The 15237-nt window shown below is 47.1% G+C and overlaps 1 protein-coding gene across 2 annotated transcripts in view; it reads left to right on the top strand.

Annotated features, from left to right (window-relative positions):
* The window catches only part of LOC118856900 (tyrosine-protein kinase ZAP-70), a 43965-nt gene that overhangs the window by 18052 nt on the left and 10676 nt on the right, over positions 1–15237 (top strand). For both annotated transcript variants that reach the window (XM_036767460.1, XM_036767451.1), the window contains exons 3-4: positions 13604–14028; positions 14258–14418. In XM_036767460.1, the coding sequence (XP_036623355.1) occupies positions 13627–14028; positions 14258–14418 (563 nt within the window). In that variant the 5' untranslated portion in view covers positions 13604–13626. The remainder of the gene's footprint in view (positions 1–13603; positions 14029–14257; positions 14419–15237) is intronic.

Below are 15237 nucleotides of genomic sequence, written 5' to 3'. Positions count from 1 at the left end.
TCTTAATCAGAAGAGCACTATATGTCTCTATGGAAATCCATGAACCAGAATAGGGAAATGTGGGAGGGTAAAAGGAAAGGAGTGTTGTCTCTGTCTACTACAGACCACCAAGCCAGCTGGCAGAAACAAATGCCTTCTTAAAACAGGCATACAAGCAGAATGGAGTAGTTGCTCATGGTGAGGTGGAAAGAGCACTGAATTCGGAGCAATTTGTGGAAGTTGCAATGAGATCAGCTTGGGCTCCATGATGGGAAAAACTTCCCATGATTCCAAAAGTGGAATGAGCTGCTTTGAGAGTCGGTGGGCTCCCCCGCCTTGCAGGTCTTCAAGCAGAAGCAGGACAACCACTTGCTGTGTATGTGAGAGATTCCTCTGGTATGGATTGGACTAGATGGTGGCTGGGGTCCCTTTTAACTCTCAAGTTCTGTGATTCTGTGAATCGGGAGTCTGGGCTTGAATTCTTCACCTGTTATTTACTAGCTGTATGCACCTGGGCAAGTCATAGTACCTCTACCTACCTAAGGGAGGGGTAAGTTAAACTGAGACCTGTTAAAGATCTTAGCTTGAAAAGGCCAAGGTCGCCCACTGAATCCTGGGCCATCTCCAGTCATCCTGATGAATATCTGGCCAGTGGACCCAGATGGCTTTGGAGGAGAAAGCGAGGCTGCTGACTTTGCACAGCACTCCCTCGCTGAAATCAAATTCACTTGCATGTCATGGCATCACTTCCCTGCTGTCATGGTCCCCATTGAGAACAAAGGACAAACAGTAGCAATTAGGAGCAATTAGCCAGGTGGTCCAGATATTTGTGGTCCTGAGGGAAACTTGTTTACGCATTAAAACCTGATCCTGTTCATCAATTGGCTGATGCAATGGAGGAGTCCCTTACATAAGTAGATATTACACCCTATTTGCAGATTAACTTCCAGGTAAGTAGGGAGGATATAGCCAGTACTAGCTACTGAAGGGATCAGGAAAGTCCAGGACAAGAAGTGCTGGGAGCCAAGTTTGCAGGAACTTAGGGATCCTAAAAGGTGGAGGTGAGGAGGGGGTGCATTCTAGGCATGGAAGACAGTCAGTGCAAAAGCGTGGAGATGAGAGGTGGAATGTCATGGGTGAGGGACAACAAGCAAGCCAGGCTGGGTGACCCACAGAACACATGAAGAAAAGTCGGTCAACAAGCATTAATTATGAGTTATTTCTTGCAGCTAGGTGGTGCAGTGGAGAGAATGCCTGGACTTGAAGTTAGAATGACCTGAATCCAAATTCTGTACTTACTAGGATGGCGAAAAGGCTTTAAATGCCAAACAGAGGATTTTGTTCCTAGAGGCAAGAGGGAACTTGTTGAGCAGAGGGGGTGACATGATCAGGTTTGTGTTTTAGGAATATAGCTGTGGCAGATGTATGGAGAGTGGATTGGAATGGGAAGAGACTGGAAATAGGGAGACCAGTGCGATAGTGTAGAGAAAAGGTGATGAGGGTCTGAACTAGGGCGGTAGCTGTGTGCGTATGTGTGTGTGTGTGTGTGTGTGTGTGTGTGTGTGTGTGTGTAAAAGGAGGAAGAATAAAATGTTGTAGAGATAGAATCATCAAGACTTGGTAACTGATTGGATGTGGGGAGTGAGGGAAGGGAGAGTTGGGAATGACTTAGAGATGTGGAACTAGATTGCCCAGAACGATGACGGTGCTTTCAATAGGAAAGGTTCAGAAAAGGGGTGAATATTGGGCAAAGATAGCCAGTTCTGTTTTGGATATGTTGACTTGGAAATGTCTAACGAATGAGTGGCGATGAGAGCTAGGGCTGCATATGTAGATCTGGGCGTCCTCTGTCTAGAGTTCATAATTGAATTTATGGGAGCTGATGAGGTCACCAAGTGAGAGAATAGAGAGAGAAAAGAAAAGAGGATTCAGGACAGAGTCTTGGGGGACACAGAAAATTAGGGATGGGGGCATAGATGACCCGTGAAGTCTGAGAAGGAATACCCAGGCATGTAGGAGAACCAAGATTGAAGAAGCTTATCAAAACCCAGAGAGGAGAGAGTATGTCCAGGTGGGAGAGGAATAGTCAAGAACTTCAGATGCATCAGAGAGGCCAAGAAGAACGAAAACTGAAAAAAGGTCCCTTTTTTTAAAAAATTATGACACCACTGCTAGTCCAAGTTCGTTCCAAAGAATAGATGAGAGGTTAAGACATTTATTTCATTGAAGAGGTGGTGGACTGTGGGTGTGGTTCATTGAATAAACTCTCAGACTTAAAGTGTAGGTTAGTTTTACTGAATTTTTTTCTTTACTTTTTAAATATTCTTTATTCCAAAAGATGTGACTTGCTGGGTTGCAGAAATAAAGGAAGTGTATTTGAAAATAAAAATGACGTAAAAACAAAAGATAGTAAAAGATAAAGTTTTAAAAGATGATTGCTAACTTTGGAAAGAAGAGTTTCAGTTGAATGATGAGGATGGAAACCAGACCACAAGGGGTTCTGAAGTGAGTGAGAGTAGAGGAAGCAGAGACCACAAGTGCAGATAGTTTTTTTTAGGAGTTTGATGATGAAAAGGAGGAAGAATATAGGGGTGAGTAGTTGAGTCAAGTGAGGGTTTTTTAAGACCAGGTGGGAACTGGGCATTTTTTTGTAGTAGTCAGCAGAGAAGGAGTCAACAGACAGGGAATGGCTGAATATTAGAGATGGATGCAACTTAGGGGTTGGATTTAGGGATGGGATCAAGGGTACAAATAAAGGAGTTACCCTCAGTTTCCTCATCTGTAAAATTATGGGTTGGCCTGGATCTCTCAAGTCTTTGCTAGACCTAAATCATCAGGATATTATAGAATCATGTAGCTCAACCTTCTCATTTCATAGATGGGAAAAGAGGCCAAGAGAGGCAGTCTCATGCCTCAGCTTGAAGAACTGGTTTATGGTAAATATTTAAAAGTGAAACCTAAACACTACAAAATGCTTTGCTTTCCTGTTAATAGTTAAAGTTTTTGAACAGTCAATTGAGAGAAATATGGTCAAGAGTAATATTTTATAATAATAGCTCACATACAAACATCCTTCCTGCCTACTTATGGCCAGTATCACCTTCCTCCTTCCTGACCACAGATCAGCAAAAAACAACCCTGCGGGTATGAGGTGTGTGTGTTTGTGTGTGTATCTGCTTAGCCCAAAGCAACCTCCAAATGGAAAATCTCTACCCAGTTTTGCCACCATATGAGTCCTTTTCTGCCACTGTCAGCAAGAGGAACAGGGAGAGGGTTCTGCCTCCCCAAACACTGTCCTCAGTCTCCACCCCGGCCCCACTGTTTTGATGGAGCCCAGCTGGCCTGGAGGTGAAGCAGGGTGGAAAGGAGGGGCCAAATTGTCTGGGCTACACTGAGCTCTGTAATGAAGTGGTGCACCTATAACTTATACTGAGAATAGACCAGACAGTTTGGACTCTGAGGTACCCTAACACTGTAGCAAAGTAGTTTTTTACACTCTAAACAGCTGTCAGGGACTGTCTGTGAAGAACTTTGCCTGCTTCCAGCCCACCCCAACCCCCACTTAGCCCCACCAGCTGTTTCTAGTTAAACATTCGCTGCAGGCCTGTAGGCCCAGCTCACTCTGGAACCATTTCCCAGCAGGCAAAGGCAGAGTGAAGGAAGCAAGCACTGGGCTAACTGCCTGTCTCAGGGATCGTGTACCCGGCGCCCGCCTATCCTGCCTGGACAGCTGGCATCATGGCTCCTTATGTACATGGGCAGGATGTCCAAAGGGCCTTGGACAAATCATTCCCAGGCCCTTAGTTCTCCACTTACTGCATCCTGGGGACATGCTCACCCCCGCCCTCTCCTCCTCCCCCAAAACAAAAGGTCTCAGCCTTTTGGGAGAAAGCCCAACAGACTGTCAGGCTGTTTCAGGGTCAGACTGGGAGACCAAAACATGGGTTCTCAGAGCGCTGCTGCTCTATTGCAAGTCAGCAGGGCATTGTTGGAATTCCCCTCGTGCATTCCTGCCTCCAGAGTTCAGCGGCTCAGCTGGCCTCTCCCTCTGGAGCTCTCCCACCCGCTCCCCTGGCAAAGCTTCCAGAAACAGGACAAGAACCAATCTGGTGGTTTGTCAGAGACTCCTATAGAGTGTGTAGTATGGCAGAGCTGGGGGAGAACTTGGAATACAGAATGTTAGCAGTGGAAAGGAATTTAGAAGGTAGAACATGGAGTGTCTGAGCTGCTTGGGGACCTTAGAGTATGGAATGTCAGACCTGGAAGAGGACTTTAGAACATGGAATGTCAGAGCTGGAAGAGAACTTTAGAACATAGAATGTTGGAGCTGGGAGAGCTGTTAGAACATAGAACATGGAGTGTCTGAGCTAGGTGGGGACCTTAGAATATGGAATGTCAGACCTGGAAGAGGACTTTAGAACACAGAATGCCAGAGCCGTTTGGGGGGGGCGCTGTTAGAACATAGAACATGGAGTGTCTGAGCTAGGTGGGGACCTTAGAATATGGAATGTCAGACCTGGAAGAGGACTTTAGAACACAGAATGCCAGAGCCGTTTGGGGGGGGCGCTGTTAGAACATAGAACATGGAGTGTCTGAGCTGGGTGAGGACCTTAGAATATGGAATGTCAGACCTGGAAGAGGACTTTAGAACATGGAATGTCAGAGCTGGGGGGGGTGCTGTTAGAACACTGAATGTCAGAGTGAGGAGGGGTCTTAGAGAACACCTTGTTCAACCCCTTCATTTCACAGGTGGGACAACCAAGGCCCAGAGAAGAGCAATGACTTCTTCAAGGTCAGACAGCAAAACAGTGGCAGAGCCTGATCTAAAACCTAGGCTTCCTGATTACCAGGCCTGGGGTTCTTTGCACTAAACCAGACTGCCTCTACACTGCCCCAGTGAAGAGTGTTAAGGATGGGTCCTCTCATCTGGGACTCCCTAATTCCTCTCTCATTTTTAGAGGCAGTGCTGTGTAGTGGAAAGTGCCTTGGATTGGGTGTCAAAAGACCTGGGGTAGAATACCTCAGTGACCTTGGTGCAAGTTACTTCATTACTCTGGGACTGTTTCTGCACTTGTAAATTAATAATAGTAATATAGTACTTATATTGCCTACCTCCCTGGGGTTTTGAGGAGGAAAATACTTTGCTTAAAGCACTATATACATGTGACTCATTCTGTCTAAAACCAGGAGCTTTTTAGCAGCTAATTTCAAAGGCCCCTTCCCTCTCTGAATCCACTATCTGCTCACATGGGAACACCATAGTTCCTGAACACTGGGGGAGGATGGGCCAGGGGAGCAACATAGTGGGGACAAGGCCATAGGCAGGACTGGTCCCTGAGCAAGGGAAGGGACTAGATCTGGACTTTTCAGTCTAACTCAGTTCAGTTCAACAAATGCTTAATAAGCACTTTCTGTGTGCCAGGCACTGTGCTAAGAGCTGGGAATACAAAAAAAGGCAAAAGCATAATGCCTACCCTCCCCTTGGGGGGAGAACATATAAACAACTATGTATATACATGATAGATATATCATATATACGATTATAGATGTTAGATGGAAGGTAAAGTATTAATGTGCAATAAATTAGAAAGGTAAGTTAGAACTACAGGGTGCTAATCCAGAAATACAAACCAAAAAACCTAGGACAAGGCTTCAGGAAGCTTACATTCTACTGAAGGGATGTAATAGGTACAAAGTTAGGTGACTGCAAAGTAGGTCCAGGGAAATACAAAGTAATCTCAATAAGTAAGGGTGGTGGTAGTCAGGAAAGGCTCCATGTAGGAGGTGGCACTTGCGTGTCCATAGGTCCATAGAACCATTGATTTTTAAGGCTGGACGGAGCCCAGAGGCCGTTGAGTCCAGCACCTTCATTTTCTGTGAAGAAGGCTGGAGGTTTTTAGGGGCAGAGGAGAGGAGGGAGGAGGACATTCCAGACCTGAGGAATCCACTGGGCAAAGGGACCAAGAAAGGCATGAGATGGATCGAGGTGAGGCAGGACCCCCAGGAGACCAGTTTGGGACAGAGAGTCTACCAAGGGCAGTCATGAAAAGATACTGGAAAGGTAGGTGGGAGCCAGATTGTGGAGGGTTTCCTTCTTATTTTTTTTCTGTTTTCTCAAGACATTTTTATAGGCATTTATCATCCTTCCCTCCTACATTCCACCTTTCCCCCACCCCTGAAAAATATAAAAGAAAATGAAGATCCCCCTAACAAACATAATCCAGAAAAACAGGTTTTCCCACCGGCCACATCCAAACCTATGCCTTCCTCTGCTTAATTCTACCACCTCTATGGCGGGTCACGTACTTTATCCTCCCTCCTCTAGAAATCCGATTTTATCACAGCATTGACTAGAGCTCTAAAGTCTTTCAAAGTTGTTTTTCTTTAGAACATTACATCTTCCTCCTACTTCTACTCATTTCACTATGCTTTGGTTCCTAGAAGTCTTCTCAGTTCCTTCGGAAACTGTCCGTGTTGTCATTTCTGATGGTGTAATGATACTCCGTCGCACCCACCAACTACAATTTGTTCAGCCATTCACCAGTCTATGGGCATTCCCTTGGTTTCCAGTTCTTTGTTTCCACAAAAAGAGCTGCCATAAATACTTTTGTACCTATGGGGGTCCTTTTCTTCTTATTTTGACGTCCTTGGGGTAAAGGCCAAGTAATGGTATTGCTGTGACAAAGTGTATGCCAGTTAAGGAACTTGGGGAGGGGGCATAGTTTTATGAAAGCTTAAATGGTAAACTGAAGATTTTGAATTTTACCCTAGAGGCAATGGGGAGCTACAGAAGATTTTTAAGGCAGGAGGTAACTAGAACGAATCTGTGTTTTAGTAATATTCATTTAGTAGTTATGAGGACAAAGTGACAAGCAGAGAGGCTGGAAGCAGAGAAACCAATCCTAATTAAAATAACTAATTAAACTAACCTAATTAAAATTAAAATAAAAGCACTGTGGCTATATAAATGGAGAAAGGGGGACAAATAGAAGGTATGGTTAGGAGGCTGAAGTAGCAAGCTTTGGGTAACTGATTAAGTAATGGAAGATTGTAGATTTAGAGATGGAAAGGAACTTCAAGGTAATTTATTCCAACTCCCTCATTTGACATATGAGGGAACTGAGGCCCAAGGAGGGCCACATACAAGGAATAAGTTGTCACTCTTTCTGTAGTACCATTGAGGATTTGAGAGAAAGAGAACATATTTGTTGGTTTCGAGGCAAAATCTGATCCTGGCCAATGGAGAAACTCTTGTCAGGCTAATGCAGGTGTCCCCAACAGCCAGCCTGGTAGTAGACTAAGGTCTTGACTTAGTGGGCGTGGGAGAAAAGGCACTAGACAATAGAGAGAGGCTATGTTAGTCATAGATAATCAGGTTCTGAAATGGTCGAGGAAATGAGTCCCAGGCAAGACTTGGTTTGTGATCCACTGAGGGCTTGAATTTCCTTCTTAGGCCAAGGGCCTCTCTACTTACCCAGACACTTTAATATGTATTATGTATGAGGACAACCTATTTATAGGGTTAGCATCAGGCTCCATGTTAGGCAAACTGGCATGCTCAAAGGCCCCTTAAGGCCATCTGCACATGAGAATTGGGCATGTCCAGAGAAGCCCAGGTTATATATATATATGAGTGGCAATGTGGTATAGTAGGGAAGGCACCAGACTCCTGACTCCAAAGTGGGTTTTGAACTCCATCTTACACACTTCCTAACTACATGACCCTGAGCAAACCACTTATTGGTGTCTCAATTTTCTCATCTGTAAAAGGAAAGAATTGGATTCTGATTATTTCCAAGGTCCTGTGATCAGGTAAATCAACTACAAGTCTGGAGATCAATGCAGGATTAAGATTTGTATTCCTAGCTTTCCTTTGTCCCTAAGGATAGGCAAGGTCTCCTGTTCCTTTCTCTTCCTGGCTGAGCCAAGTCCACCATTCCTTATCTTCCTTCTATCTCTTGAGGCAATTCAGTTTAAATATTTTTAAATTTCACAGTCATGGATGACGTTCCCATGATCCTCTCCTGGGCTAGTTCCTGCCTTTCTCTTAGCGAGCCTGCCTCCCCATCCCCCAACTCCAAATGGCTCTTTCTTGTCTAATCCTCTGTGATACCAAATCCCGGAACAAAGGAATTTCTCAGGGTCGGGGGATGGTAGTGAGGATGAGAAGGATGGTATTGCCCAATGGGTTACATGCTCAGGACTGGTGCCTGGGCTTGAACTCCCTAACCCAACCAGTTAGAGGTGTTAGATGTAGATCTTGAAGGGGCCTCTGAGGTTATCTAGCCCGTGGCTCCAAGAAGCTGTAGCGTGTGCAGCGGCCACACCTTGGTAAAACCGTCTTGGCAGATGGGCTAAATCAGGTTGAGGGTAACTGACGGGCCTCAAACCCATTGGTGATTTAGGGGGATGTCCACCACAAGCATATGAAGACTTCCTCTAGGGGAATGGGCAGATGAGAGAATGTGTTCCAATGGCTGTGAAGGCAGCTGAAGCAGGCGTTGTGGAGCTTAGGGCTTGGTCAGACATGGAAGATGCCAAGGTCATCCACAGGATCCTGGCCTATCACTGGTTGTCTTGATTTTTGTCTTGCCACTGGACCTCGATGGCTCTGGAAGAGAGAATGAGGCTGATGACTTTTTGTAACTCACTTAAATCCATTTCACGCAAGCCAAGACGTTACCCTGTAATTGGTTCTCTTCCTAAATGAAGGATGAGCAATAACAAGAGGTCAACCCCCTCTTTTTACAGAAGAAGAGACTGAGGCCTAGAGAGGCAAAGTGACTTGTCCGAGGTTACGCAGTTATTACGGTGCAGAGCTGGGATTGGAATCTAGGGGCTCTGACTCCCAACCTAGTGGTGTTCCCAGCTTACCACATTCCTCCAGTCCAGAGCCCTTCCTTTCAGAAAAGTGTTGAAGGCAGTCACTCCTAAGCTGCTGCTGCCTGGTTGCTGGTCCCTATCGTCCAGTAGGTTTTGGTGCTCAGAGGTGGGGAATATGTGGAATGAAGCAAGAAGGCCAGAGCTCCAGCCTCCACAGCTGCTAAGCCTGTTTTTGTTTGTTTGTTTGTTTTTTCTGGAGGGGGAAGGCAAGGCAATTGGGGTTAAGTGACTTGCCCAAGGTCACACAGCTAGTAAGTGTCAAGTGTCTGAGGCTGGATTTGAATTCAGGTCCTCCTGACTCCAGGGCCGGTGCTCTATTCACTGAACCACCTAGCTGCCCCAAAGCCTCGGGTTTTTAACCTTAGTGTCCTAGATTCCTCAGCAGTCTAGTGAAGCCTCCACTCCTGTTCTCAGCCTTTTTACAAATAAATAAAATTAAATGCACAGAATTATAAAGGAAAGCAATTATGTTGAAATATAGTTACGAAAATATTTTTTCCAAGTTCATAGACCCCAGATTGAGAACTCTTCCAACCAAGTAGTTATTCAATCAGTTAACGTTTTTTGGAGTTGCCATGCATCTGCAAAGAGGTGTCTCTGGGGCTGGAGTGGGGCAAGGTGGAGGAGATGAGGATACAGAGGTTAGAAGAAAAAGGGGAGTCATCGAGGTAGAGTAGAAAGAGGGATGCATTTGGAATCAGGAGGCCCGAGTTCAAATTTCAGCTCTTAGACCAGGTGGATGATCAAATGAGAAAACATGTTAAGTGTTTACCAAACATTAAAAGTGCTGGATCAGGGTGGCTAGGTGGCACCACGTGTAGAGCACCAGCCCTGGAGTCAGGAGGACCTGAGTTCAAATCCAGCCTCGGACACTTGACACACTTACTAGTTGTGTGACCTTGGGCAAGTCACTTAACCCCAGTTCCCCTGTCTTTCCCCCTCCAAAAAAAATAAAAAGAAAAAAAAAGTGCTGAATGCTGCTGCTGCTGCTGCTGCTGGTGATGATGGTGATGGTGATGGGCAAGTCAATTTACTTCTCTGGGCCTCAGCTTCCTCATCTGTAAAGTGGGAATATTATAGAAAGGGAATGTTATGTGGTATAAAGAGACTGACCTGGGAGTCAGAAGGATTTAGGTCTCAGTCTACGTGGCCTTGGCAAAGCCACCAAACCTCTCAGGTCTCTAGGAAACTTTTTAGAATTCAGAGTTGGATTAGAAAGTCCCTAACATAGGGGGTTCCACACCCTTTTGTGTGCCAGGGAGTTTGGCAAAAGCTAGGGGCTCCTCAGAATAATCTTTTTAGATGAATAAAATTTGTGGGATTTTAAAGGAAACCAATGATATCAAATAGAGATGTGATGTTTTTTCCCATCCAAGTTCACAGACCCTCTCTCTGAAGGGCATCTGATCCAATCCAACCCTTTTGTCCTATGAAGGCGCAAACCAAGGTCCAGAGAGGACAAGGTATTTGCCCAAGGTCATCCAGAGTCCAGACTGGTGTGAATGAATGAAAACATTCATTTACTTAGCACTTATTCTGTGCCAATCTTTGGTGGATAGAACGTTAAGTTGTTGGTCAGCGTTAGTGCAGAGAATTCTATGCTGGGGGTTCCCTACACCCAAGAAATCACAGTCTTGAACCTCCATTAACCAAAATTCTTTCATTAGATCATAGGGCTAGGGGAAAAAATGTGCAAACCTTAAATTAATTATAACAGCTGGCATTTATATAGTGTTTGAGGTTTGCAAAGTACTTTCCAGCTATATCATTTTATTCTCATAACAATATTAGGATGTAGGTACTGTTATTACCACCCCCACCTCCATTTTACAGATAAGGAAACTGAGGCAGGCATAGGTTAGGCGATTAGCCCAGTGTCACAATAGACCAGGATCAGTAATGGTCTGAGGCAGGATTTGAATTCAAGTCTTCCTGGCTCCAAGTCCCATACCCTATCCACTGCAGCTAAATTCCACAATAGTATTATTATTATAACACAGCCCTGCCCTCAAGGAGCCCTTATGCTGAGGATGGTGATATAGAAATAAATAATTAGCCTTGGAAATAGAAATGTAAGCAGAAGCCTAACTCAGGAATTGGTTAATTCTTCATTTCCACTAGGAAGAATAGAATAGAGACGTTAGCTTGGCACCAATAAGTGCCCAACCTGGGCAGCATGGCCTAATGGGGTCTTAGAATCAGGAGACTTTGATTGTAATCCTTGCTAGCTGTGGGACTGACCCAGGGCAAAATGCATAGACATAGTAAGCTTTGTTGCTTGGCACACAGTAAGTACTTAATAAATCCTTGTTTTCTGTTGGCATCAGTTTCCTTTTCTGCAAAATAGAGATAATACTTGCATTACTTATCTTACAGGGTTGTTATGAGGAAAGTTGAGTTGTAGGGCTGGTTGGGCCTAGTATTATTTTAACCCCCCCCCCCCCCGGAAGCTGTGGTGATGGTAGTGGAGGTAGGGGGATAATTGGGGGGAGGGCGTGAGTGAAGCAAGGCCGGTAATGAGGGGGGGCAGACATAGTGGTGCCAGCTGGTTTGGAGAGTGGATGGGGAAGGCTTTGAGGTTTGCCAGCAGATTCCAATCTGCCAGGTTGGGGCTTGGTACATAATTAAGCATGTGCAGGCAGTAGGTGGTTGCCCATGGAGTTCTTAGTTGCAGGTGGTGATAAGAGTGGGAACATAATAGAAAGGCTGCCTGGGAATGGTGAGTTGAGAGGTGGATTAGAGATGGTTGATGGGCATTTCCAGTGTGGAAAATCACAAGAGCCAAAGCCCAGAGTTTGGAATAAACATTGTGGAGACAGTACCTGGCACATAGGAAATGCTTAATAAAAGCTGGCTGGCTGTTTGGAGTGGGGATGAAGAGTAGGAGGGATAAGGGTAAGGCAGGGTCTCCAAGGTGGGGTATTGAATACAGAGGAAGTAGGAGGAGTTGGCATCTGATCTACAGGCTGGAATTTTTTCCTCAGCCTTCTGTGACCCCCTTCTCCTCAAGGGATCCTACGAACAAAGCTGGCAAGTTGGAAAGGACCCCAGGGGTCATTCAGTTAGTCCTCTCCTGGCCGCAGGGACAAATGAAGACACTAGGGGCAATCAGGGTCAGGCTCAGGGATTGCCTCTGTCCAACTCCATGCTCAAGCTGCAGAGACTTCAGTCCCTTTTACTAAGGACTCCCTGCCCCTCCTGGTCCCTCCAGTTCTTCCCTCCCCACTCTGATCTCCATTCTTCCCTCTTCCCTGACTCTTCTTTTCCCTCCAACTCATCTCCTTCTGTCTCTTTTCTTCCCTTCTGTCTCCTCCTTTTCTTTTGTTCCTCTTCTCTCCCCACTTTTCCCCCTTCCTTCCTCTTTGTTCTCTTTCTTTTCCTCTTTCTCTGCCTCCTCCTAACAACCTCCTCCTCTGATCTCTCCTATTCCTCTCTCCCTCCCCATCCTCCTCCTCTTCCTCCTCTTCTCCATCCTTTTTTTTCATGGCCTCAGGGCACTCCTCCTTCTCCCTCCATCTGGGTTCCAGCCCCGCTCCAGCTTGGCCGGATTGGAGGCCCCCGGTGCCTCCTGGGGAAGGGGCTTGACAAGCACTGCTGACAATTTCCTGCCACAGTATCCGGCCACCAGTCCTGCAGAGGCTGTGGGCCCCCTCCCCTGCTCTCGGCTCCCCAACTCCTCCCTCCTCTTCCGGCCTCCCTCCTCCCCTTCCTCCCACCACATCTTTTCTCCTTCCTGCCTCCCCCAGCTTCCTCCCCTTAAGCCCCTCCTGTCATTCCTCTCTCCTATTTCTCCCCTCTTCTCTTTCCTCATTCCTGCCATCATCAATCAAATCCTTCAAAAGGCCTTTATTGAGCTCTGGCTGTGTGCCGTCATGGGGCCTCAGGGAAACAACCCAGGTGTAGTGGAGACATCCCTGGGGGCTGATTCCCCTCTTTGCCACCCACTTATTGTGTGGCATTGGGCTGTTCCTCTCTACTTTGGGCCTCAGTTTCTTCCTCTGTAATATGGGGTAACATCTCCCTTCTCTACTGGCCATCCCCCCACAATGCTTTGGAAGATGTGAAGGTGATTACAAAGCAGTACATGAGTGTGACCTGTGAAAGGGAGCTCAGTATATATAGCACATGTCCCTGCCACACTTGGAAAATTGTGTTTAGATCTGGGAGCAGTATTTTAAGAACAGTTTAACTTTTTTGCATAAATGGATCAGTTGAAGGAGCTGGGGAAGTTTAGCCTTCAGAAAAGAAGCCCTGAGGGAGCTGCAGGGAGAAGATGCGATAGCTTCCTCCAGGTATTTGACGGCCTGTGGAGGAGCAATAAGACTGGCTCTGTTTGGCCCTAGATTAAGGCAGAATCTGAAGCAATGGATGGAAGGTGGCAGGAATCAGATACAACATTCTCCCAAGAATGAGGGCCTAAATCTAAAAGTATAATGACTGCCTTGGGAGGCAAGCACAGGCTTTTTTCCACGGAAGTTTTCTCTCCGGGGCAGAAGGAGCACTTGGAGATGTTGGAGAGGGGATTCTGGTCAGGTGTGGGTTGGACTTTATGGCCTCTGAGGTCCTTCTCTTTCAGCTCTGCAGTTCTGAGAGTGGAGAAGGCTGGGCCAGCCTGGGGGCAGGGTACTGAAGTAACTAGGGAAAGCCAGGGGGTGCTGGCCCCCTGGGGGGATGGGCAAGGCTGGGAGGCCCTGATGGGTTCAGAGGCTGAGAAAGCTTGCTTGGGCTACCCCCACACCAGGTGGTGCTCTCAGGGAGTCCACGATGCCAGATGCAGCTGCCCACCTGCCCTTCTTCTACGGGAGCATCTCGAGGGCGGAGGCAGAAGAGCACCTGAAGCTGGCAGGCATGTCGGATGGGCTCTTCCTGCTCCGCCAGTGCCTCCGTAGCCTGGGGGGCTACGTGCTGTCCCTGGTGTATGACCTGCACATCCATCATTACCCCATCGAGCGTCAGCTGAACGGCACCTACGCCATTGCTGGGGGCAAGCCTCACTGCGGCCCAGCCGAGCTCTGCGAGTTCTACTCCAAGGATGCCGATGGCCTCCCCTGCGCCCTGCGGAAGCCTTGCAACAGGCCCAGCGGTATGGAGCCCCAGCCAGGCGTCTTTGACAGCCTTCGGGAGAGCATGGTTCGAGATTATGTGCGCCAGACCTGGAAACTAGAGGTGCGGCCCTGACAGGGATCCTCGGGGGGCCTCGGAAGACTGACCGGGAGGGGTCAGGGAGAGCAGGACAGGGGGCCCTGAGGAAATCACCTCTCACGCTGTGGTATTTCTACCCCCATTTCCATGGCGCCGTCTACCTCACACGGTTCCTTTGTGAACCTTCAGGCTCTGGAGAAATGGGGGCTGTTATTCTTCCTTATGGGGGTACCCTGAACCTATACCTCCCCAGGGGGATGCCCTTGAGCAGGCCATCATCAGCCAGGCCCCCCAGGTAGAGAAGCTCATTGCCACCACAGCCCACGAGCGCATGCCTTGGTACCACAGCTCCATCTCCAGAGAGGAAGCTGAACGTAAACTCTACTCAGGCTCCCAACACGATGGCAAGTTCTTGTAAGTGGGGCAGGGGGTGCGGCAGTGTGTGTGTGTGTGTGTGTGTGTGTGTGCGCGCGCGCGCGCGCGCGTGTAGTTCTATGTCTATGAATGCAGGTTGCTAGTAGGTGACACACAGCAGTATCTTCATGTGACATGGTCTGTTTGAGCACACACACATGAGCTTTGTCAATGTGATGAAACCACATTAAAAAACCTGGTTGGCTTTCTTATTTGAATGTGGAAAGAACCCTGGTGTCCTGGGCACTACTGGGCATACTCTTTGGGAGTTGGAACTGAGATGTATCAATGGCTGTCAGTAAGCATTCATTAAACACCTACTATGTACTAGGTGCTAAGGGGACCACTGTATGCACATTTTAAGCCACAAACATCAGGCTGCAGCTCCCATCTTTAAGGCTGTCTGGCAGGAGGCCTCATCCTTTTTTTGGGGGGGAGGGGGAAGGCAAGGCAATTGGGGTTAAGTGACTTGCCCAAGGTCACACAGCTAGTGGTCCTCCTGACTCTAGGGCCAGTGCTGTATTCACCCCACCACCTTGCTGCCTCTTCCTCTTTTCTTTAAGTGACAATTTAAAAGCTACCATTTAACGATAAAAAAGAGATTGGATGATGGCTATGCTTATTTAAAATGTTTAAAAATAGCCCTACATTAATGTTTTGCCATAGGCTCATCTCAGGGCTTTCCTCTAGCTGGTAGTAAAGGGCATCAGCTGTTCTTGCCTCCCTGCTCCCCCATTCCTGACCCCCCAGTAACACCTTAGCCAGAACTCCAAAACCTTTGATACGGCTTTCAGTAAGAATCCTAAGCTCTATGTTAAA

Source organism: Trichosurus vulpecula, chromosome 1 (genome assembly GCF_011100635.1).
Source record: "Trichosurus vulpecula isolate mTriVul1 chromosome 1, mTriVul1.pri, whole genome shotgun sequence".
NCBI classification, from domain to species: Eukaryota; Metazoa; Chordata; class Mammalia; order Diprotodontia; family Phalangeridae; genus Trichosurus; species Trichosurus vulpecula.
Note: the sequence above shows the minus strand (reverse complement) of the source record. Positions and strands in the feature narration are given on the sequence as shown.